The sequence below is a fragment of the Gossypium hirsutum genome, chromosome D04, assembly GCF_007990345.1.
Source record: "Gossypium hirsutum isolate 1008001.06 chromosome D04, Gossypium_hirsutum_v2.1, whole genome shotgun sequence".
Classification (NCBI taxonomy): domain Eukaryota; kingdom Viridiplantae; phylum Streptophyta; class Magnoliopsida; order Malvales; family Malvaceae; genus Gossypium; species Gossypium hirsutum.
Genome location: NC_053440.1, coordinates 16,350,256 through 16,373,312, shown reverse-complemented (window position 1 = coordinate 16,373,312; position 23,057 = coordinate 16,350,256). Strand labels below are relative to the sequence as shown.

Here is a 23,057-nt window from a genome sequence, read left to right as displayed (position 1 = left end):
ATTTAAAATTATCAATTATATTAAATTATAAAGATAAGAAAAAACCATATGGCCATTTATTCTACTTGTTGATATTGGTAGAAGACGGGTTGACACGGTTGTACCGGTACTCATAAAAGCTGTTTCTTGATTCATCACACATATTAGGTTCATATCAAAATACTTATACTAAGTTGTTGAGTTACGGGGATGGCATCCTCATAATTTGTCTATAATTATTTAATGAGTTAATCTAAAATCAACTTGGATGAATTTATTCAGGTTCGTTATAGACAGTTTTTTATATTTTTTAAATAATTTTTAATATTTTTATAAGGTTTAATGGCATCAAATTTTTTTTTAAAAAAAATCGATAAAGTTCTTTCAAACTTTTTACATTTAATTGAATCTCTAAACTAACAAAATTGATCAAATAAACCCTTTGATTGACATTATTCAATAGTGTTTAATAGCAACATGGACATTGTCGTTAATAAACGCCATATCAACACTGTTTGTTGACATAACACTACCACATCATTTTCAATCACTGATATGGCAGTGCAATGTTATCCTCGATGGCAAAAAATAAAGTATATTTAAAATAAGTACACAATGAATCTGAACATCTATTTGTCCACTACATTTTGAAATTATAAAAAGTTTTTACAAATTTTATAACAATATTGTTTTATAAAATTTTTATAATTTTTAATAATTTTTTTTTAGAAAATATATAAAATTTAATAAATTTTTTATTAATAATTCTAGAATGAATCTAGATAATTGGTGATATGCGGCACTACTACATCAACATTCAACATGATATGACACTACCACATTAACAAACAATGTAGATGTGGTGTCTGTTAACGGCCACGTCAGTGTTGCTATTAAAAATTAACTGTCAACATCCGTCAAAGGATTTATTTGACCAATTTTATCGGTTTAATAACTCAATTATGAGCAAAAAGTTTGTAAGGATTTAATTTTTTTTTTAATTTTGAGCCCTTCTATAGTTATTTGAAAAACCATGTACAAATGAAGATGGACAAAAAAAAAGAATATTTATTTTTTAGGAATTTAATTTTTTTTAAATATGATCATGTTAGTAAGAAATAAGTGTTATTATCTAATTATTTTATCAGTCATATTAATATATAAAGTAAAAATAAATAAAATTTTTTAACAAAATCAATTTACTCTTTAATCTAACATATAAAAATTAATTTAAATTTATTAAATAAAAAATATAATTCAACTTTTGCGTCCAAAAAGAGAGATTTAATGAAATCCTTCCATGGATACTTGAATGGTATTTTCTTTTTCAATTTAGTAAAAGTGAAATTAAAAATTTACCGTACGCTTTTTAAAAGAAATTATTTATTAACCGACCCATAAGAGTAGACAAATGCTCCGTAGGTTGTTGCTGAATGCTGACTGCTGACTGCTGCTCTTTAATTGCTGGCAAATTCACTCTTTCGTGAGACATCTTTTTTAATAATAAATTTATTCTTTCCATGAATCTTACATTGTAATTCAAATTCTACGTTTCTTGCATTTTCTATCTCTATTCCCTTCACTTCGTCATTGTTGCATATTTAGAAGCTTTTGCTTTTGTGGGGTTAAGTTCTTATTTAGCGTCTTTGAGGTTTAGTTATCCTTTAGGGTTCAATTTATAAAGGTTTGATTTTTTACTGGAAATTTTGCTTCTTTGGGTTGTTAGGTGTTTGCTGAGATAGCTTGGGTGGGTTTACTTTGTTCTGAATGTTATAGATTTTGGTGGCTATTTGATATTTTCTCTGTCTGGAAACTCTGCATTCTCACAGTTGGTTTTCAAGCTCAGAATCAGCTATCCCAAGCCCAGGACCTTGCGCAAGTGAGGGTAGCTCATCCCCAACTCCAAGCACGCTTTCAAGCTCAAGGGTTGTCCCTTAACCAGGCTTAGAATTCTGGTATTGGGAGTTTAGGCTCGTCTTCGCTCTCCATGCCTACCCTGGCCGTGCAACTGCGAAGAGGATCGTTCAAAAGCCCCCTTTGTGTCCTCCTGACGTGCCTATGACAAACACAATGCCCCCTTTGAGAGCAATGGAATTTACACCCCTGCACATAGAAAGAAGCAGAAGCTTTCTGAGAAATAATGACAGGAAAGAGTGGCAGCCATTCTTCCAAAATCTGCCTTGTATACCCAACTTCTGGAGTTCTAGGAACGAGTTGATTTTGAGTTAGCTCGTAAAAGAAGTTGATATTCAGGATGCACTTACTAACCCACCTTCTGTTTGAAAAAACTCTTCGAATATATGTTTTCAACACATATGCTAGTCACATTAGGATAATTCCAAATAAGCCTAATTCAGAGGTCCCTACATAGACCCTTACGATAATTGAGAGGTTCTTGGAAGATGGGGTAGATCCAGATCAGCCCGGGTTTGTCCTAAAATCAAACCCCTTGTACCCTAAGTTCTTATCTTTCTTCAAGAGAGTAACAAATTCCTTGGATCAGGGACTATATCCGAATAATCATTTCATTATATGGAAGCATGCACGATCGCCTGCACCTCATGAAGGTTTTGAACTGAAGAGAAAAGAAGATAAGGAGTTCACTGTATATATACGGTTGGAAACAAATTATGTACAGCAGTTCAGGCTTTCTTCAGCTTTAATTTGAAGTCCTTGGTATTGAAGTTGATACGTGCCCCAGAACTTTTGCTGCAATTTGGCATTATGTGAAGGCTAGAAAACTTCAGAACCCAAATGATCCATCTTTCTTTAATGGTGATGAACAACTCCAGAAAGTTTTTGGGGAAAAAAGGTTAAATTTTACTGTGGTTTCGCAGAATATATCACAGCATTTGTCTCCACCACCGATACATTTGAACACAAAATCAATCTTTCCTGGAATAGTCCTGCAGGAACTGCATGCTATGATGTGTTAGTTGATGCCATGATTTGTCTTCTCTGTTGGCAAATGTAGAGAAGTGCAAAGAGATTGATGCTTGTCATGAAGCAATATGTGCTAGTATAAGGAAAATCCATTAGCACCATAAAAGGTGTGTGTTCTTTCTAGGCTTCAATCAATCACCAGTGGAATTTGTTAATGCTTTAATCGAGCCTCAGAGCATGGATCTAAAATTGGTAGCTCGAGAAGCTAGTCAAAGTGCTGAAAAACTGCAAATCCGAATTCTTCAACCAACCATGGTAAGCTCTTTTTTTTCTGTTTTATTACAATTCTTGTTGAGTTTTGAATCATTTTCCTCAAGTTCGAAACCCTAGCCTGTCACTTTGGATGTGCAGTTATTGCTGCTAATGGCATATTGAATTGTGATTGATTTGGTAGAAACCCGTCTTTGATTGGCCCTTCAACATTATTGCTATTTAATATGCGTGCCTTGTCAAAACTATTTATTGAATCTTCCCTCTGATATCTGAATTCTAAGTAATACCATTTCTCAAGCTTTTTTATGCTTTTACTAGAAACCACATGTGAAACGGCAGACCCGGATCTTGTTTAAGCTTTGAGATTGAATCTTCTTAAAGATTTTTTGATTGATGTGTGACCACCTTTCCAATATTTGACATTAACTTTCCTGCGGTAGTTGGAGTCCACTCTTTCATGTGTATAATGCGTGCTTGGATTATACACACTTGGCTTCCCTAAATAAATTTCTTATAGAAAACCTGATGATTATGAAAAGGATGAAAACATAATCAAGTTCTATTTTGTTCAGTATAAATTTTTAACAGGGTCAAGGATGCTGTTATCTAAACTGCAGGCCAGCTGCTAGAAGTGATGCACCAGGAAGCACATGAATTATCATTCTGAAAGCATTGATAGGCCTCACTTACTTCATTGATTTGTATCATTTACCTACTGTAGAGTGTAGACCTTTCCCTTAATTGAAGTAGAATTGCCAAATATTGTTGGATGGCAATTGAGAGGAATGTATAACAGGAAGCAGCCTTTATAGGCATAATAACCATACTTGATAACAAAAAATGGAAATTAGCAAGGTGGTTTATTATTTTGTTCAATCCATTATTAGCAACACAAAGTAGCTTGTTTATAGCATAGTCTCCTAGCAGATTTCTTGGTTTATATCTATCATGGAAAAGTCGTGTTATGAGTGTAGTTATTTTGTAACTTGGTGAAGCATCAAGGAGAAGACTTGCCAGGACTCAGCTTATCTAATTCTAGCCAATTGTGACACAGAATTCTTTTCCGAGTTTAATTGGTGATGAAGAAGCAAGAGCCGCGATAGTAGGTAATATTCTGGAGAATGGACTTTTGAAGCCTTCAGAAGAGGTCATTGGTGCCACTTGTAAGTTAACAGAAGGTTAGCTTCTGTCTTATTCTTGTTTATCTTAGCTATTCTTCAAAATTTACCTTTTCCAGTATCTTTCCTTTGCAGGCTACACAGGATCAGATATGGAAAACTTGGTGAAGGATGCATATATGGGCCTCTTAGGAAGGGTCTGAGACAAGGCATAGAAATTACAAGGATGAAGAAAAAGGATATGCAACCAGTAATAATTCAGGTAATGACATGCAAATCTGCAGTAAATTGCCCCCATGTCCACACAGTGAACTCTTATTAGCATGATCACTTGAAGCCATCTTGTGCATTAAGAGGCCAGGCCATCGGTTTCTCTGTAAGAATTGGCATGTATGAAGAATGGAACAATGTAGAAGCTTATCTATCATTAGAAAGACCGATAATTGGTACTCGATGAAGATTGGAAAAGTTTAGAAACTTATCTATGTTTTTAGAAAGACTGAAAATAAGAAAATAAGAAATTGTTTTTTTTCTTTCAAGTGGTGGAAAACAACCACAGTTGTAAGCACTAATCAGCATGTTGTACTGGAGGTGTCCATGAGGGCCCGACCAAAAAGAAAGAAAAGCATCTTGTACCAGTTACATTCATCTTTCTTTAACCTCTATGAAAAGAAAGAAACTTCTATGATGTCTATTTTGTGTTATTAATCTTTGTTTTTCTTGTTTATTTCTTTGTCCCCGAGCAAGATGAGAAAGAACAAAAATAAAATTCCTCATTCTAGTTAAGTGTCAAGTTCTGGGTCTCTATCTAACACGTATGCCATTTGAGCTAAAGCTTCTATTATAATCGTAAAGATTGCTTTGAATATTGAAACAGGATACTGAAGAGGATAGTCTATGTTTGAATATCATAGGTTGCTTTGAATTTTAAAACAGGATGCTTTTATTATACATGCTGTAAGAAATTAATATTATTTTGAATATTTAATACTATTCCCACTTTAAAAAATCAATACATGTGACATAATCCTTCCAAACATGCATGCATGTGCATTTCTGACCGTGTATTAGAGGTGATTAACTAAGCTCATGCTCTTACAATCACAAATTTGTTGCTTGAAGGATAACCACATGATTTTGAATCAATGATCTAGATTGATGCCAATAATTATGAACGGTCTAATAAAGATTTGTACAAGTATGTGATTGTTTTAGCTAATTTTTTTTTCTCCTAACTATAATACAGATGAGACATGATAGCATATTGCCATCTTACATTGCTCTTACAAATCTTTTTTTTTTTAATTTCGGAAACATTGGCTCTCACTAAATAATGTAATTTTTAAAGCCTTATATTGAATGATCTCGTTTCTTGATCAAAACCTTTAGTCCACCGGCCATGTGAGCCGTCAAGAGTGGCACAAAAATAGGCTTTTCTGATCTGATTGGTTTGATTTCAAACTGTCTCAGTATGGAAGCCACCACATATTTCATCTGAATGAAGGCCATATCTCTTCCAAGACAAATTCTTGGACCTGCCTGAAAAACTGGAAACTTGTATGGACTTACCTTCTTTAGTGATCCTCCCTGGTGACTTGGTTCAATAAACCACCGGCTCGGTCTGAACTCGATGCAGTCCTTTCCCCATAACGCTTCCATCCTCCCCATTCCATAGGGAAAATAGGTTACCCTATCCCCTGCCTGGACTAAAGTACCATCAGGTAACATATCATCCACCATGGCATGCTTTGAGTCCCAAGCTACCGGCGGGTAGAGCCTCATGGACTCACAAAGAGAGGCTTTCAACAATTTCAATCCCTCCAATGATTCATAATCTGACAATCTTTTATCATTTCTCTGTATCTCTTTCAGCAGTTCTTGCTCTATAACTGGATGGCATGAAAGCAACCAGAAGAGCCATGTCATTGCTGCTGAAGTTGTATCCCTTCCTGCCATGATGAAGTTTATGATCATATCTCTTATCACTTCCTCATCACAGCCAGCCAATATCAACCTCGATAGGAGATCTTCACCGCAATTCTCTTGGCTTTCATCCATCTTTTTCTTCCTGTTACGAATGATTTCCTCAACATATGCATGAACTTCTTCAACAGCATCCCTGAGCTTTTTCTCCGATCCAACTCCGAGCCATTTCTTGACCTTCCAAACCAATAACAAAGGAGCTGCTCCACGTTTGGCGCATATCTCCGACGCCATGTCGAAAGCTTTGTTGAGAGGCGAAACAAGCTGAGAAGGGTCTAAAACACAGTGATCCACCCCTAATGAGACCTTGCAGATCATATTGAACGAAAGTCGTCTCAGCAAGTCCTGCAAGTCTACCACTGCTGATGCTGCAGCCAATGATTCTAACGAAGGTAAAAATTGATTCTCTACCTCTTCTTCCAATGTGCTCATCACGAATTCTCTCAAAGAATTGGTGCTGAAAGCATGGCTTGCTAACTTGCGTTGAATGCGCCAAAGCTCCCCATCCACATTGAATATCCCATAGCCAAGAAAGTCACCCAGAATTTCAGTGAAAGGCTTGCCTTTAGGGAAGTTATTGAAATTGGTTTTCAGCATGTACTCAACGTTCTCCGAGTTTGCAGTCACAATAGTCCTTCGAGCACCAAGCCGGTTAACCACAATTGTACTGGTGTCCGACTCCGCGATGAGCTCTGTATACCAATCTATCAAACGAGTGCGGTTTTTGTAGAAAGAAATCATGCAGCCGATTATAGGATAACTTGGGGGGCCATGTCCTGATAATTCTGAAACTCTGCAGACTTTACATAAGATTGCATGCAACAAAGAGAAAAACACTGATATCAACACAAACTCCAAGGGCACAAGCTTAAAGAAAGACGTGAATATTCCCATATTAGCATAAAAATGGCAGAATTTGATACTTCTGCAACTGCAACATCAAGGGGGGCTTGCAAAACTAGCTTCCTAGATGGTTGTATGAGAATATATATATATATATTCAGCTACTGGTTTCATTATTTTTAAAACATTATGTTATTTTTTTGCTATAGTCATTAGTACTTTTATCAAAATAATGAATAGGTATAGTTGACCCACTACCAAGGTGGATTAAGAGAGAAAAACAATATTTCTATAAAATATTTTAAAAAAGGTAGAGATTTATTATGATATTGTGCTCTACCTGAGGTACACCAACAATAAATCAATGAAATTTGAATTAATTTTTAATGGTGGCTTTATTTTCAAAACTTACTTTGTTAATCTTCAATGTGTTGGATATGGTAAATTTAAAGGTTTTGAAATAAGATATAGATGAGTGTGTTTTCTTTGCCAGGTTTTTCTACAAGCCTGTAATTATTTCATTGTTTACTCTATTTCTCTTCTTTTTCAAGAAGATTCTTTCACAAAGTGATTAAAGAATAGGGCAGTTAATCTTTGTCCAAAGTATAGAACTATCAAAAGTCATTCTTTATATAAAGATTAAGGCAATACTTTGTCAGGATTCAATTGGCTTTTAGCACAAAACTTATTCATCCTCTTCCAAATATTCTACTCAAGTTTCCCATGGTAGTCAAATTGTGACTACCATGTTTTATTATTTGATGCTTTTTATAAACCCTCTTTCAGCTGCTTTATTTTGCTGGTATCAATTATATAAATTTGGTGGATGAGTGACAAAGGACTCATGCTCCAATCTTCCATTAACACCAGCCCTGGATTCAAATGAATTTGGAAACGTGTAAGTCATTGTATTAATGTTTGAAAGCTGGAAAAAACAAAAACAGTACCCTGTCTTCATGTCTGTTATGTTAGCAGACACGTTTGGACCTGACTTGACTAAATCCATGGAAATTGATGTCTAAACTTCATTGAAAGGTATTGTATCCAAACCAAACCCTCGTGCCTTTAAAATGTTGCAGTGAAGAAGATAAACATAACTATGACAATGTTTGTCTTATATTATATATATGATCGAAATGAAACAATAAAAGATGACTACCATCATTACTAACCACAAAAAATGCCCTGCACTACTACCCACGGCTGCGATCCGTAATAATTTGCCCTCATTTTTCCTATCATATTCTTTTATCTATCTGATATATGTATTATTGCATTGAAGCAGACACGAGTTAGCTACAAAGTCGTACTAACTATGCATGCTCTCGACCACACATTGCCAATCTTTTCTTTTATTTTCTTGTTTTCTAGTAAGCAATCTCTTTGTTTTCGCTGTAGCCGACCATAAAATGGCACCCCATGTAAGGAAACGTGACTAAATGTACTAAAGAATCATTAAATCAATGGCTTACTGCACCATTCCAATATATAATAGTGGACTGGATGTGGTTTCTGATGAAATGTGAATGATTGAAATGCTAGTGATTAATATATATATATTGTTAGCCTATGAATGAGACAAAGAATGGGATGGTATTTAACAAATCACCGAAATTTTTGTTTCCCATGTCTGTATGTAGGAAAAGTTTTTCCTTGCCTGCCAAAAACAAATAAAAAAAAGTGGAAAACTTTTTTGTAGTTGAATGGAAGATTCAAAGGGCTAGCATTATTAATTGGTTCGTAGTGCAAATCCAAGTGTTGGTTTTTTATGGCACGTGGTATGTTAGGACAGAAGCAAACAAGAACAGTAGATTGGAAGTACATTTAAGTAGATGACAATGGTTTGGTTGGTTAATTGGTTAAATGTAGCTACTCAGACCAGGGGAACTTTGGATGGAACCAGTTGAAGAAAAATACAAGAAATTTATCTATCAAAGAGGGGAAAAAGATCAGTTGAAATAGTTTTTGCGTATTCATCAATTCATTAAATAAATTCTAATTTTACATTTAAAAAATATATATTTAAGGGTTCGGAAAAATATGAATAATTTTAGCTATTGTATAAAAATATGATAAAAAACTTATAATGAGATTAAAATTTAAAAACTTACTTTTTTGGTCAAGCATACAAATCTAAGATCTTACCAGAAATTGTGCTCAAAAGGATTGAATAATCATGTATTGCCTGATATGGACTTTCTTCTACATGAACATATTTAATTTTTACACAATTCATCACTTTAAAACTTTATACCATTTACAAGGTTACTTAAACCATATTTTGCAATTTGATAGTTCAAACTTAACCAACTTGGCATATAGTACCATTTGTATATTTCAATCAATGCAACACTATACTAAATCACATGAATGCATTCAACTATCGTTATGCTTAGACACAAATGACAATACCATTTCAAGATTCCAAAATAACCGTTTGCATTACAAAATCGACTCAACTTTAGATACATGCCATATATATTAAAACGTAAAAGAAACCATACAAACTTTGCTGAGTCAAGAACTGTTGATTGGATGCTGAAATCACCTATTGAAACTTTGAAATCCACTAAAACCTACGAACGAAATAGACAAACCGTATGTTAAGCGATAAAGCTCGGTGGTACTTTCATGATTCAAATCAATAAAACATTAGAAATATAAAATGATCACATTGAATTTAAGTTCAATATCAAACCAATACATATTTCATTATGCCATGAAGTTACGTTCCCATTTATATATGTATGCATATAACAATTTGCATACGAGTCATATAACATTGCAAAGAAATTTACCTTACCATACCATTCAACAAATACCAAACTATTTACCATTTCATTATATAACTATTTACAACATTCAATATCATGTCTTATATTGATGTGTATACAACAATCCATTTAAGTTTCAAACATATACATTTAACAATTTAATACTCCATTTTCTTATTAATCAATGTCATTTCATATATTATTATCAACTTTATACCATTTCAATTCAAATCATACATTACAATAGCTTACCAAAATTCATTTTATTTCATTTTCTGATTCCAAGATTTGATTTCAATGTTTCCCCCAATGGAACCTTAGTAAAACGGACTCGGATACACAGGTGAACTACACCACTCCAAATAGCTCGTATGAGTTTAAACTACACCACACCAAAACACTAAATTGCAAAGCCCGTAGGCATCAAATGTATAAATATTTTCAATTACATCCCACCACCACACCAAAGTTTCCATAAAGACAAATAATAATCGATGATCCACAACAAATGCTAGATCTTAATATAACCTGTCATAATCTTCGTATGATCACATATCTCGTAAAAGTGCGCATATGACCCTATTGACATGTCAATCATATCCTAACCTTTTACTAAGTTCATATGGGCATCAATATTCATATTTTCACTATCATACCTGTAATCACTCTTATTTGCATTTTCATACCTTGTAATCATTTACATTTTCCTATCATACCCTGTGTTCGTTCACATTTGTATTTTCGTATCCTGTATGATGTTCTATCGCATAACAATCATTTATCTCATTTCATTTCATTTCAATTCAATCCAATTTGTATATATAATTTCGCACTCAATTTCAAAATCACATTTCAATTCATCATGAACATACAATATCTCATACCATATAGCATCTTCTAATTCATTCTTGTATTACAAACCATGTTCCACTAAATCATACTACTTTCCATTTTATTCAATTCAGTCCACTATCTCGATATTTAATGTCAATCACAGCAAATCAATTCATACGACATGAATATACAAATCGAAATCTTGCGTCACTTGTCAACGACTCTCTCTTTCCCTTTCCCTTTCGACGACTCGGCGTCGTCTTTCGCTGTGATCAATAATTTAATAAATAAACAATATCAAATTTCATTCAATCCACATCCAAATACAAAGCTACACATATTTTGCATTTTATTCAACTTAGTCCCTGAACTCGAGATAAGCATATCTTTCGATATTTAGCTTCAGATCAAAATTCAAATTTATATTCTTTCATTAAGGACCCTGTACTTTCTATTCCTAGCATAATTTCATAGCATGTTTTGAATTTATTCAATTTGGTCGCTTATGTAACAAAGTTAACTATCAAGCTTATTAAGCTTTACAATTTAGTCTTTATCATAATCTAAGCTTAATTTCTATCATTTTTAAGCCTAATTCATCAATTTCTCAACAATGGAAATTTGCTAAAAATTTAAAAATTGAACAAATTGATACATGGACTAACTAAATCAAGCTCCCATGATCATAAATCTATAAAACTTAAATGAAAAAAGGCTTGGTTATCTTGGAAATTGGCTTGGCCAAATGCTTAAGCTTCAACCATGGTTTTCTTTCTTTCTTTCTTTTTAACCTTAGACAATGGAAGAAGAAGATGTTATCATCTTTCCTTCCACTAATGCATCATATACGTAATTAAACTTTTATTAATAAAAATTAATTAAATTAATCATATAATTTTATCTTTTAATCAAAACCAAATAAGTATCATCATTACCATCCACTATTTATTATTCATTATTGGTTTGTTTACCATTTTGGTCCATTGGATAATTGCCCTCTTGGCCCCAAGCCTTTTCTTAGTTAAAACTCCATAGTGATTGAACTTTTACAATTTAGTCCTTGAGCTTTAATTAACTACATTTTCGGTTAAATTTCTTAATCGAACTTCAAAATATTTTCATAATAACTCCGTAAATATTTTTATTTTATATTTACAGACTTGGTTTACAAAAATGAAGTTTTGATGCCGCATTTTTTGACACCATTGAAATTCGAGTCATTACATGCATAGTAGAAACTCCACATTGAACTTAGTAACTAAATAACTCACTCCCCCCCCTTTTTTCAGACAAAAATCCAAAGACCTTTAAGGTGCACTAGCTTGAATATCATCCTTATAATAAGCAATGTGACTTGTCTTTGTGAGAAACATGATTTGATTATTTAGATATTTAATTATTATATCCAAATGTTGCAACAATCTAGCACACTCAACTTTAATTTTGCCTGTTGTTGCAACTTGAGTTCCATCTGCCCTAAATCATCATTAGAGTTTGAGTTTGCATCTTCTTAACTACAGCTAGAAAATTAACTTTATGCTTTCCGTTCAACCACTTGTTGGAAAACTTAAGCTTAGATTGCTGCTTTTCATAGATATCATTCTTTATGAGCACACTCTTTTCGCTTGAAAAACTTTGAAAAATCAGAGATGGAAATGACAACATATGTCTCTTATTCTTTGTTTTTGCATGCTTAACTATCTCACTAGAAATAAGTGCCTTTCCTTTGTCTAATTTTTTTTGGATAATTTTTTTGTGAAAAATCTAGTTTGAAAATGGTTTTCTTGCACAAAAAAAAATTAAAACTTTGAAAATCGACCCGGTTTGTGATGTTTATAGCAATAAACCTTAACCGAATTCATACTTGTGTTTTTGGATAAGAGGGTCATTGATGTTTTCTAGCTTTCAACCAAACGATCTTCTTTGCTATTCATATACCATGAATTGTTTCGAGTGTGAGCTCGAACCAATTGAATCAAAACACAGAACTAGAAAAAGTTATCCTTTGAGGTGAAAATGTAAATTCTCTCTTCTATAATAGAAACCAGTAAAATTGTTATTCTGAAAAATATATTTATAAGTTGAGAATAAATTCTCTTTATTTTTTGGGAGAATAACAATTTCTTAAAAGTTGTGTAAATAGCTCTATCAATGCCATCTATTTATAGGAAGAGAAGGTAGAACCCTTGTAGAGTTGTAGAAGTTTATTTTAAATAGAAAAACTCCTACTTAGAGTAGGAGCTGGGTGAACGAATCACTTTTGTATTTCTACTAGGTTTGTCGCCCCCTTCGTGTTATATGAGGGGTTTTGGGTCTCTCTCACATTGGGTCAGTTACGAGTACTTATTGGGCTTTTTGACCAAGTACTCTATAATATGATCCAACCCGATTCAGTTTTTCTATTTCTCAAAATAAAATTTTATATTTACATATTAAATAATTTTCTCATCCTGATTTTACTCTAGTAAAATTTGACGATTTTATCCCCGATAAAATTTTGAGAAAATTCGTTCAATATGTTACAACTCAACGTGTTCACTATGACCAAATGATTTATTTTCATTTTTGGGCTTCAAAATAGTCCAAAAAAATAAACTCATTCTTCCATCATTTTTAAGTAATTCTATATAGGATTGCAAATTTCTATTTCTATTTCCATTTTTGGAAACCTACATTTTTCTCCAAATGATTCCATTTCTCCATTTCGGAGAAAATCAAATCATTCTTGAATATTTTCCATTTCTCTTTTTTTTAATTCATTCATTTCATTTTTATTCAAACACGTAATTCATTTATGGTTTCGACGAGCTAGTGGAGGGACCGATTGGACATATATAGTTGAGGTTCAAATGATTTATAATTAAGTTCTGGCTTTTCGCCCATTAATTATAAACTCATTTAGTCATAGTCATTCCACTATAGTATCATGGCTGAGCTCTCCCTAACAACTTAGTGCTACCCTCATAGGATCCTTGATCTCTTTGGAATAATATATGTTTTCTCAATATGATCCTATTTGATCTCATGATAACCATTATATCTTCCTTCATAAAAAGTCAATAATTATCAAATAGTGATCAAGTCATCCATCACAAAGATGGATGACCTGTGGTCACATTTACTTTTCATCAACCATGTAATGTCAATGACAAGATATCATTTACCTATGTTTTGGGTTATGAATTCCACTGTTGTGAATGACACTACATACTACGGAAGTCGTACACCTAAGGCACCAGCTTTTGGTTCCTTATCTATTTGAACTCAAGCTTTTACTTACATCAAAGTGTATTAGTCACACATACATAGTTTTCCATCTATTCAGGATTTAGATATGTCACACTATGAATGTCACAAGTGAATAAATCTATAAATAAATTTAGAATCTATTCTGATTGGGTCCAGTCTAATGTACTATCAGTCCAGTCGGTCATATCAATGTCTCTATCTTCTAGGAGTCATCCACTCCGATGCCCAAGACAAGACATCTCCCTAATTGGACTTGATAGATGACATATTAGTCTCTCAATCGGTTTGCTCATTTTCGATTAGACTAAGGATATGTTTAGGTTCGTCTACTAATACAAGTTGTCTTTTTGTACTACAATTCGACTACATAATACTGCTTAGTATTAGTTAAACATTTAGACAACCAATGAGAAACATTTGCTTCTATTTTGCTTTGCGTGCAAAAATTATGTGAGGAAAATATACAAGTATTAATATAATTGATGAATAATTTTATTAACCAATCTATTTAAAAAAATTACAAGTGTACTTAGACGAAAATACTACACTTAGGGCACCATATATAACAGCCCGGTTTTAGTGAAATCGGAATAGTAGTTTTTGGACCACAAATTCAATGAGAATTTTTTTTTATTTTAATGTCTACAAAATGTTAGTAGGGTCGTAATAAAACTTTGTTAAGAAATTTTGACGGTTGCATGCTTAATTATGTGAAAAGGACTAAATCGTAAAAGGTGCCAAAATAGAGTTCTATTAGTTATAAGTGTTAAATATCTATGAAATTTTAAAGCGAAAGGACTTAGATGTAATTAGACCATTTGTGTGGTTAGTGGACATACATGGCATGGTTTTATTGAAATTTTAATAAGTTATAAAGGTTAATTTAGTAAATAACAAAATAAAACTAAAACAAAAGAAAAGAAAAAGATGTCATCTTCTTTAATTTTAGAAAAAGATGTCATCTTCTTTAATTTTCTTTCTCCACTGAAATTGAGCATAGGAAACTCCATTTTTCAAGCTTAGGGTTCGGTTGAGATCTTTTGATTGAATGGTATGTAATTTTGTCCCGTTTTTAATGATTTCTATGTTTTCGAGATAGTTGTAGCTTAATCTAGCTAGCTCGGGGATCAATTTACAAAAATGTTAAAGATTTACGATTTTTCCATGAATATTCTTTCATGATTCTTGATGTTTCATGAAGGATTATGAGTCCTTGTTGATTAATAAACAAGTTTTGTAATGTAATTTTTGATGAAATTGTCATTTAGGGACTTATTTGTAAAAGTAGTAAAAGTACATGGTGAAATTATGAAATAATGATTTGTATGGGTTGATATAGGTCCCTAGTGTATTCGGCTAGCATGAAATGAGGATGAAAATGCTTATATTTCAATTTATGAGCTTAAGGACTAAATTGTAAAAATTGAAAATGTTAGGGTCAAATGGTAATTTTACTAAAATATGAAATGTGGACTGAATTGAATAATAGAAATATTGAATGAATTTAATTTATCTATTTAGATCAAGATAGACCTCGAACGAATTTAGATTGTAAAAAAATGAAAGCTTCGGATTAGTCAACTCTGTTTCTACGTCTTTGTTATCCAGGTAAGTTTGTAAGATTAAATATCGATTTAATGTTATATTGATCTAAATGTTAATATGTTATTTTCCATATAACTAAATTATGTATATCCAACGATGTCAGAATGATTATTGAGCCTTGTTTGAACCTTAGGAATTCGTAGGATACAAATGACATGTCATTAGGGTTTTCATGTTTCGAGTGTTGGTCTTGAATGTCCTATCGATGGCTAAGGTCCTACATTTTTTGTGGATACTATATAGCTCGTGTGAGCAGAATCGTGTAGCTTACATTCTGACCCATAGCTCGTGTGAGCAAGTTCATTTCACAGCTCGTGTGAGCAACGATGTAAAAGAAAAGGAAGGGTTATATGTTTAGCACACTTCGTGTGAGCTTCCCCGCGTATCTGATGTTATTTTGAATGGTTCAACGGGCATGAAAAGGAAAGGAACGATAAGTGTTCAAATGAACTATGTCATGAAACTATGAAAAGGTTTGAAATGGAAATGTTCAATGAAAGTATATCTATGTTCATGAAAAGGATGAATTCAAAAGTAGTATATCCATGTACACCTAGCTTACCTTATGATAATTCAAGTGAATTATGTGTTAATGCACTAACATGTGTTTTTGATGGTGCTTAGGCTTGTGCCAAGCTTATGGTTGGATTATATCATGCTTAATTTTAATGTTATGCTTGAAACGATAAGTTATGTTCATGCTTTACGAACTTACCAAGTATTATATGCTTACGTAGTTTTCTTTCCTATGTTTTATAGATAATCGAAAGCTCGATCGGTTTGGAAGCTTGTCGTCACACTATCCAGCAATTATATAGGTAGATTTTGATGTTTTGACCAAAGTTATAATGACATGCATAGGTGGACTTATGTTTGAATGTTAGTTGATAAGTTTAGCATGTATATGTTATTTTGGATTAATGTACTTTTGGTACTTATGATGCCTTGTTGGTATGTGTTAATATGACTAAGTTTGATGCATGTTTAAATGGCCAATATGATATGTGAGGGAATAGTTTCAAAATGGTTAGGATAAGGTATGCTTTGGAAAGGTATTGAACTAGATGTATATGAATAAAATATGGTCAAATGTGTATATGTTTAGGTTTGTTGTATATTTGCTTTTGAGGTGCCTTGTATGGCTTATTGGTTGTATGGACTTGGTCTTTTGAATTGGTCATTTCATGCATGTTTTGGTAAGGTTTTGAAGCTTTGAAGTTATGCACAAAATGCTTGTAGGTACAGTTTGGGATGGTGATGGAAATGGATTGAATTTGGCCAATTTCATGTCCATACGGCCTGAGACACGGGCGTGTGTCCCTTGTAGGTTTTAAGGTTTACAAGTCAGGCAGTTACACGGTCTAGCACACAGCCTGACACACGAGCGTGTGGCTTGGCCGTGTGACCCAATTTTGAAAGTTACACGGGCACAGACACGAGCTAGGACACAGTCGTGTGTCCCTATTTCAATTGTTACACAGCTTGAGAAATTGGGGTGTGTCTCAACCGTGTGACTCACACAACCTGGCCACACGGTTGTGTGACCCCTGCAGTTCAATTTTGTTTCAACTTTTTCTTAAATGTTCCAAATGTTTTCAATTTAGTCCCGATTTGTTTCTAAAGTATTTTTTAAGGCCTCAAAGGCTCGGTTAATGGGCTATGTGCATGTAAATGAATGGATTATGCTATGTTTTTATTAATGTTTAGAAATGTATGTTTTTATGTTACATTTATTCGGTAATGCTCCGTAGCCCTATTCCGGTGACGGATAAGGGTTAGAGGTGTTACACTGTAACAGCCCAATTTTCAGTAGTGTCAGAACAATGATTTGAGATCACTAAATTCGATGAAAAAGTTAGAAATATTTTTGAATCAGTGAATTTTGTGATTTAAAAGAAATTATTAGGTAAATTGGGTCAAAAACGAGGTATCGAGACCTCGATATCATAAACTGAGCCATAAATATTTTTATAAATATTTACAGAGTGTCAATAGGATAATATTAAAGTTTCGTTAAGAAATTTTAACGTTTCGATAGTTAATTATGAAAAAGGATTAAATTGCAATAGGGATAAAAGTTTAATTATAGATTAAAGAAAAGTTAAAAGGACCAAATAGGCAATTATGCCTTTTTCCAAAGTTGAGGCGGCATAAGTATAAAAATCTGAGATTTTTATGTGTTAAAAAAATATTATTATATTATAGTAATGATTATGTTTTTATATTATATTATTATTAATATATTATATTATATTATATATATACATAAAACAAAAGAAAGAATAGAAAAAGAAAGAAAAGAAACAGAATAGAAGAGACGAAACAGAGAAAGAAACAGAGAGCAAAACGGGCAGAGAAGGAAGGAAAGAAAGAAAGAAAGAAAGAAAAAGAAAAAGGGAAATTTAAGGTTTTAAGGTTCCAAGCTCAATTGGTAAGTCAAATTAAGTCTTTTTCTTATAATTTTTGAGTTTTTGGAATCCTAGAGATAAATACTACTTGATTTATGTAGATATTTTGAAAGTTAGTAGATTGTTAGACATGAGTTATGTTGAATTAATTGATGAACTAGAGGTTAAAATGATTGAATTTTAAGTTAGAAGTTAGTAAAAGATTGATTTGTAAAATAAAATATAAGTTTTGAATTGATAGGGATTAAATTGAAAGAATCCCGAAATTAGGGATTTATGGGAAAATTGAAGAATTAAACTGAGTTTATAGTAAGAATTAAGAGAGAATATAGAGTTAGAATGCAAAAATAAAATTAGTATTGATAAGGGATTAAATTAGAATTTGATGTTGCCATAGAAGGGAAAAATGTTCAGAATGTTATAAAACATAAGAAGAAGAGATGAAGTTTAATTTCCGAGCCTTGGGGCAAAAATGTAATTATGTAAAAGTTTAGGGGCAAAATTGTAATTTTGAAAAAGTTAGAGTCGAGGGCTATTTTGATGAATGTGATTATTAAATAAGTTAAATTTACGATTTTAGATCAAGAAGTACGAAACTCGAGGTTAGACAAAGGGAAGAATAAAGTTGAAGACTAAGTTGGTGAATTTGGCTATAATTGGTACCGAGGTAAGTTTACGGTAAATAAATGCAATATTTCAATATTTATTATTAATTCTGTTAATTTCCAGCAATTATGAATTTATTTTATGAATTTATTTGATGATGATCCAAGCATGAAATGATAGAGAATTAAAATTTAAAAGTCCCGTTGATACATAAGGATGGTATTGGATACGAATGTCATGACATTTGGGTAAAGAGATCCCATGTAAGACCATGTCTGGGACATGGCATTGGCATCCTTAAGATCATGAGAGGTCCCCTGTAAGACCATGTCTGGGACATGGCATGGGCACCGAGACGAGAGGTCCCATGTAAGACCATGTCTGGGACATGGCGTTGGCACCGAGATGAGAGGTCCCCTATAAGACCATGTCTGGGACATGGCATGGGCACCATCACGAGAACATCCCATGTAAGACCATGTCTGGGACATGGCTTTGGCATGTTATTATCAGAAGAGACCCGAGTATCCTTATTATTCCAATGTAGTTCAACGGGCTTGTAAACGAATCATGTTCATGAAAGTTCAGTTTAAAGCATAAATGGTAAGCTCAGGTAAGTTGTAAGACTTAAGAACTTATTATACTATCAATTGATGTTCAACGATGCAGCAAGGATTGAGTAAGTTATGCACACAAATATTCTAAGTAAACAAGTAAGAGAACTAGTATGAGATTAACTAAAGAGTAAACTAGAGATATAGACATTGAGTTTAATTATTTAAGTTAAATATTGTTATTTATTTGTTAGTAAACTTACTAAGCTTTATGCTTACTTCTTTTATTTCTCTTTCTCTTATAGTATTGCAAAGCTACTTCAAGGATCCTAAAGAAGTCGGAGATCGTCCACACTATCAACTACAACTGCTCGGTATTTTATATCGAAACACGTTTAAATTATGGCATGTATAGGGATTTAGTTATTTTGTATGTTTGTAGTGATGATTTTGCTAATGAGTGATGTGTAAGTATTTGATGATGTATGGTTATTAAAATGATTAAGGATGAAGGTGTTTGTTGTTATGAAAGATTAGGTGATAAATTATGCATGGAAATCATGAAAGGATAAAATTTTGCAAAGAAACAGAATTCAGGCAGCACAGTGACGTGAATTTGAAAAATCACCCAAGATAGTATAAAATGAATTAGAGGGTTAATGATATATGGAATTAAAGCTTGTTGAGTCTATTTTCATGGAAAAATAACGGTGTAGAAAAAAGAAATTTATATTTTAAGATATGTGAATTTTAGTAAGATAGGGTCAGAACTGTTTTTGGAGTCCCCTATTCTGAGTTTAGAAAATAATTACAAATTGTACAAAAATGGTTATGAGTTGAAATTTACATGCTTAGATTCCTTAATGAGTCTAATTTCTATAGAAACAAGTAAGAACTTCATATGAAAATCCTATAGTGAGAAAACTTATTTTTAGTGACTAGAGGTCAGGGTAGTCTGGTGGTGATACAGGGGAGACTTTAACTAATAGACTGTACTAATTTGCTGAACAAAAAATTCTAAAAATTTTATGGTGAGTAGATATATGAGTCTAGTTTCAGGGAAAATTTACGGGATTAAATTTCAAGTTCTGTAGCTCAAGTTATAATTAATTTAGTAACTGCTGCTCGATTAGACAGATTTGCTGCGAATAATGAAATAAATTTTCAAACCTAGTTTTTATGCTCCGAATTGGTAAGATAAGCTAAGTAATGCCTCGTGCTCGACTCCGGAAACGGTCTCGGGTAAGGGGTGTTACATTTTATTGGTATCAGAGCAGGTTTAGTCGGTTCTCGGAAATACTCAGTAAGAATAAGAGTCTACCTATACATGCCATACTTATATATTTTGATAGTGTGACGACTCCTGACGATTTTAAAATGTTTTCTTTTATAGTTATGGATCCTGAACGAGCTAGTACAGATGAAGTAGAGAGTAATGCACCTATTCCCGCAGAAGGGACGGTGCCATCAGATGTTATATCAGTCCCATATTTCCTAAGTGTTCTGTTTCGTCTACTGGGCCTCTGCTAAGAAAAAAAAATGTTACAAGATAAAAGATTATCTTTGATTCAATGATGAATGATTATAAAGGAAAAATAAGTTACAAAGCTGTGAATAAAGAAGTATGTATTTGTAATAAAATAATTTAAAGTTGTGAATAAGTAAATGTTATTTAGTTCTGTATGGAGATTTAAAATAGTAATCTTTATAGATAAGGATGAAAATATACATTTATACACTTAAAAGAGTAACCTTGATAAATGAGAAATGTTTTACTAATAGACAAAAATGTCTCCAATTGATCTAGTTCCGACAGTGATGAAAGTGATATTTGAGTATTTGATAGAGAAAGGGGAGTTGCCTTTATGAGTAAAGATTTATAAGGTATGAAATGAATGTTTGTAATGAATATATTGACGATAAAAGTCATTTTATGTGTATATATATATAAGTATATATATAAGAGTCAAATTTTGAGGCTTTACGACCTTCACCCCCTCACCTGAACAATGGAATTTACAAGAATTGTATTCATTAAGTTTACAAGTGTGAAATTGAAGAGTTCAATAATTGAAGGAATAATAATGCAGTCAGAATTGTGGATGGGATAGCAAGTAAAGAGAGTTCTAGAAAGGATATTAGATTTTTTTTTAAATGATTATTGGGATTTGCAATGTCGCTATTAAGGAAGAAGCTATTCACGAGTAACCGACTTACTCAGGTATAAAATTTAAAGAGCAGGTTAATCGGAATTTCTTCTGAATTGATTTCTTTAATGATTGAGATAATGTGAGATTATTGATGACTTTAGTAATCAGTGGGATTGTGTTGAAAATTGCAAACATATCTGAATGCAGTTGTTATAGTCGAGTATTTTACAATGATCTCTTCTGGGTATTCTATATGGGTATTCTATATGCTCTTTTATCCTCAGAGGTATATGCAATTATTTATTTTCAGATATGATTCTTATCATATAGCAAGGTTGGCTAATCGTATTGTTAGACGAAATTATTATTAGTCTGGTTGATTCATGATCGGGATTCCTCTATCTTTCTTTGGTTTTCTAATCTATTATGTTCGATGGAAGATTTGATGATAAGACTCATATGAAGCTATTTTCTATTTCTACTGGTTGAAGCTCCGAATTATATATATGGAATTTATATTGTCTTTATCACAACTATTCCTAGTACGTACAAGTGATATTCTTCTTTTGGATTTTCTCTGGGATATCATCGATCTCTTTATCATTCAATATGGTTTTTCTTCTCGGAAATTTAGTATAGCTTCACATCTTGGATTTTATTATCTCGGTTTTCTTATTATTCTTATGGTCTAATCTTATTTATTAACCATGGTTCATCCGTACAAGATATTCATTGGCCGGAGGTAACTATATTTATTACTGTTATAAATCTTGGTTTGATCATGGGAACTCGGTGATATGGATCTCAGATTATAGAAGTTGTATTACTGCACTAGTTGTTATTGAGACTACTTCGGTTTTCTTCAACTATTTTGGAGTGCATTATTGATGTTGAAGTATTGTTCTATCTATACGGTTGGAACGTCAGTTCTATTATGGCATTATGGTTTTTAATCTATCTGATGATTGTGGCTTCGGTATAGTTTAAAGCTTCGATGTTAATGATTGAAATATTTTTATTATATATATAATTCCTTTCTAGTTTTCGTGAAAGGGTTGACATCGGCAAAAGTGTAGATGGAGGAAGATTGAGCTCAAACTTGTATTTTGGTTTTCACTTCTCAGGTAATTCTGAAATTATGTCAACAAGTCAATAATGGAATGTCAAAATTCGTTTGAGTTAAATGCTATTTGTGGAAATTTTCGATTGGTGTTCCGAGAGGATTATGATATATGGTATATCTGGATTGTTTTGACAACAAGAAGATTGGATTATTCTGAAATGTTATTATCTGATAGATAAAATCGACTCAGTTGTTTTAATCAGAGTGGGTTATTCATTGAAAAGTTAATTGAGTTATAATCAGTGATGGAATCAGTACATCTTGGGTCTCCACAATGGGTTTAAATTATCTGTTTTCTTATCGCTGGATGGGTTTCCAAGATCTTCGTTCAAAGGTATTAAATAAGATAATTCGGGTTTCTCAGTTATGTTTCGACAGACAATTACTGGACATTTCTTGGTAGTCATACTACTAGTGAAAAAGTGATGGCAAGAGAACATCAGAGCTGCTCAGTTAAGTTCAGGCATAGTATCAATTTCTAAAATGAGTTTTGATATGAGTTCGGAAGTGATATGAGTTATGATTAATTTTTATGGACTTCGATTGAAAGGGTGGAAGAAAGATTTGACTTAATAGCCTGTATCAGGTGAGAAATTTCGAGGACGAAATTTTTTAAGGGGGGAAGAGTTGTAACAGCCCAATTTTCAGTAGTGTCAGAACAATGATTTGAGTTCA

General features: G+C 32.7%; 1 protein-coding gene and 1 pseudogene across 1 annotated transcript; one reads left to right on the top strand and one right to left on the bottom strand.

Moving 5' to 3' along the window:
• The first annotated feature begins 456 nt into the window (after positions 1–456).
• Positions 457–4,941, top strand: LOC107898290 (SWI/SNF complex component SNF12 homolog; annotated as a pseudogene).
• Positions 4,942–5,404: 463 nt separating this feature from the next.
• LOC107899717 (cytochrome P450 94B3) lies at positions 5,405–7,479 on the bottom strand. The gene has a single exon (XM_016825495.2). The coding sequence runs from the start codon at positions 7,128–7,130 to the stop codon at positions 5,604–5,606; it is 1,527 nt and encodes a 508-aa protein (XP_016680984.1). The 5' UTR covers positions 7,131–7,479; the 3' UTR covers positions 5,405–5,603.
• Between the last annotated feature and the right edge of the window lie 15,578 nt (positions 7,480–23,057).

Coding starts and splice junctions, on each gene's coding strand:
- LOC107899717 (XM_016825495.2), bottom strand. CDS start 7,130: ATGGGAATATTCACGTCTTTCTTTAAGCTTGTGCCCTTGGAGTTTGTG.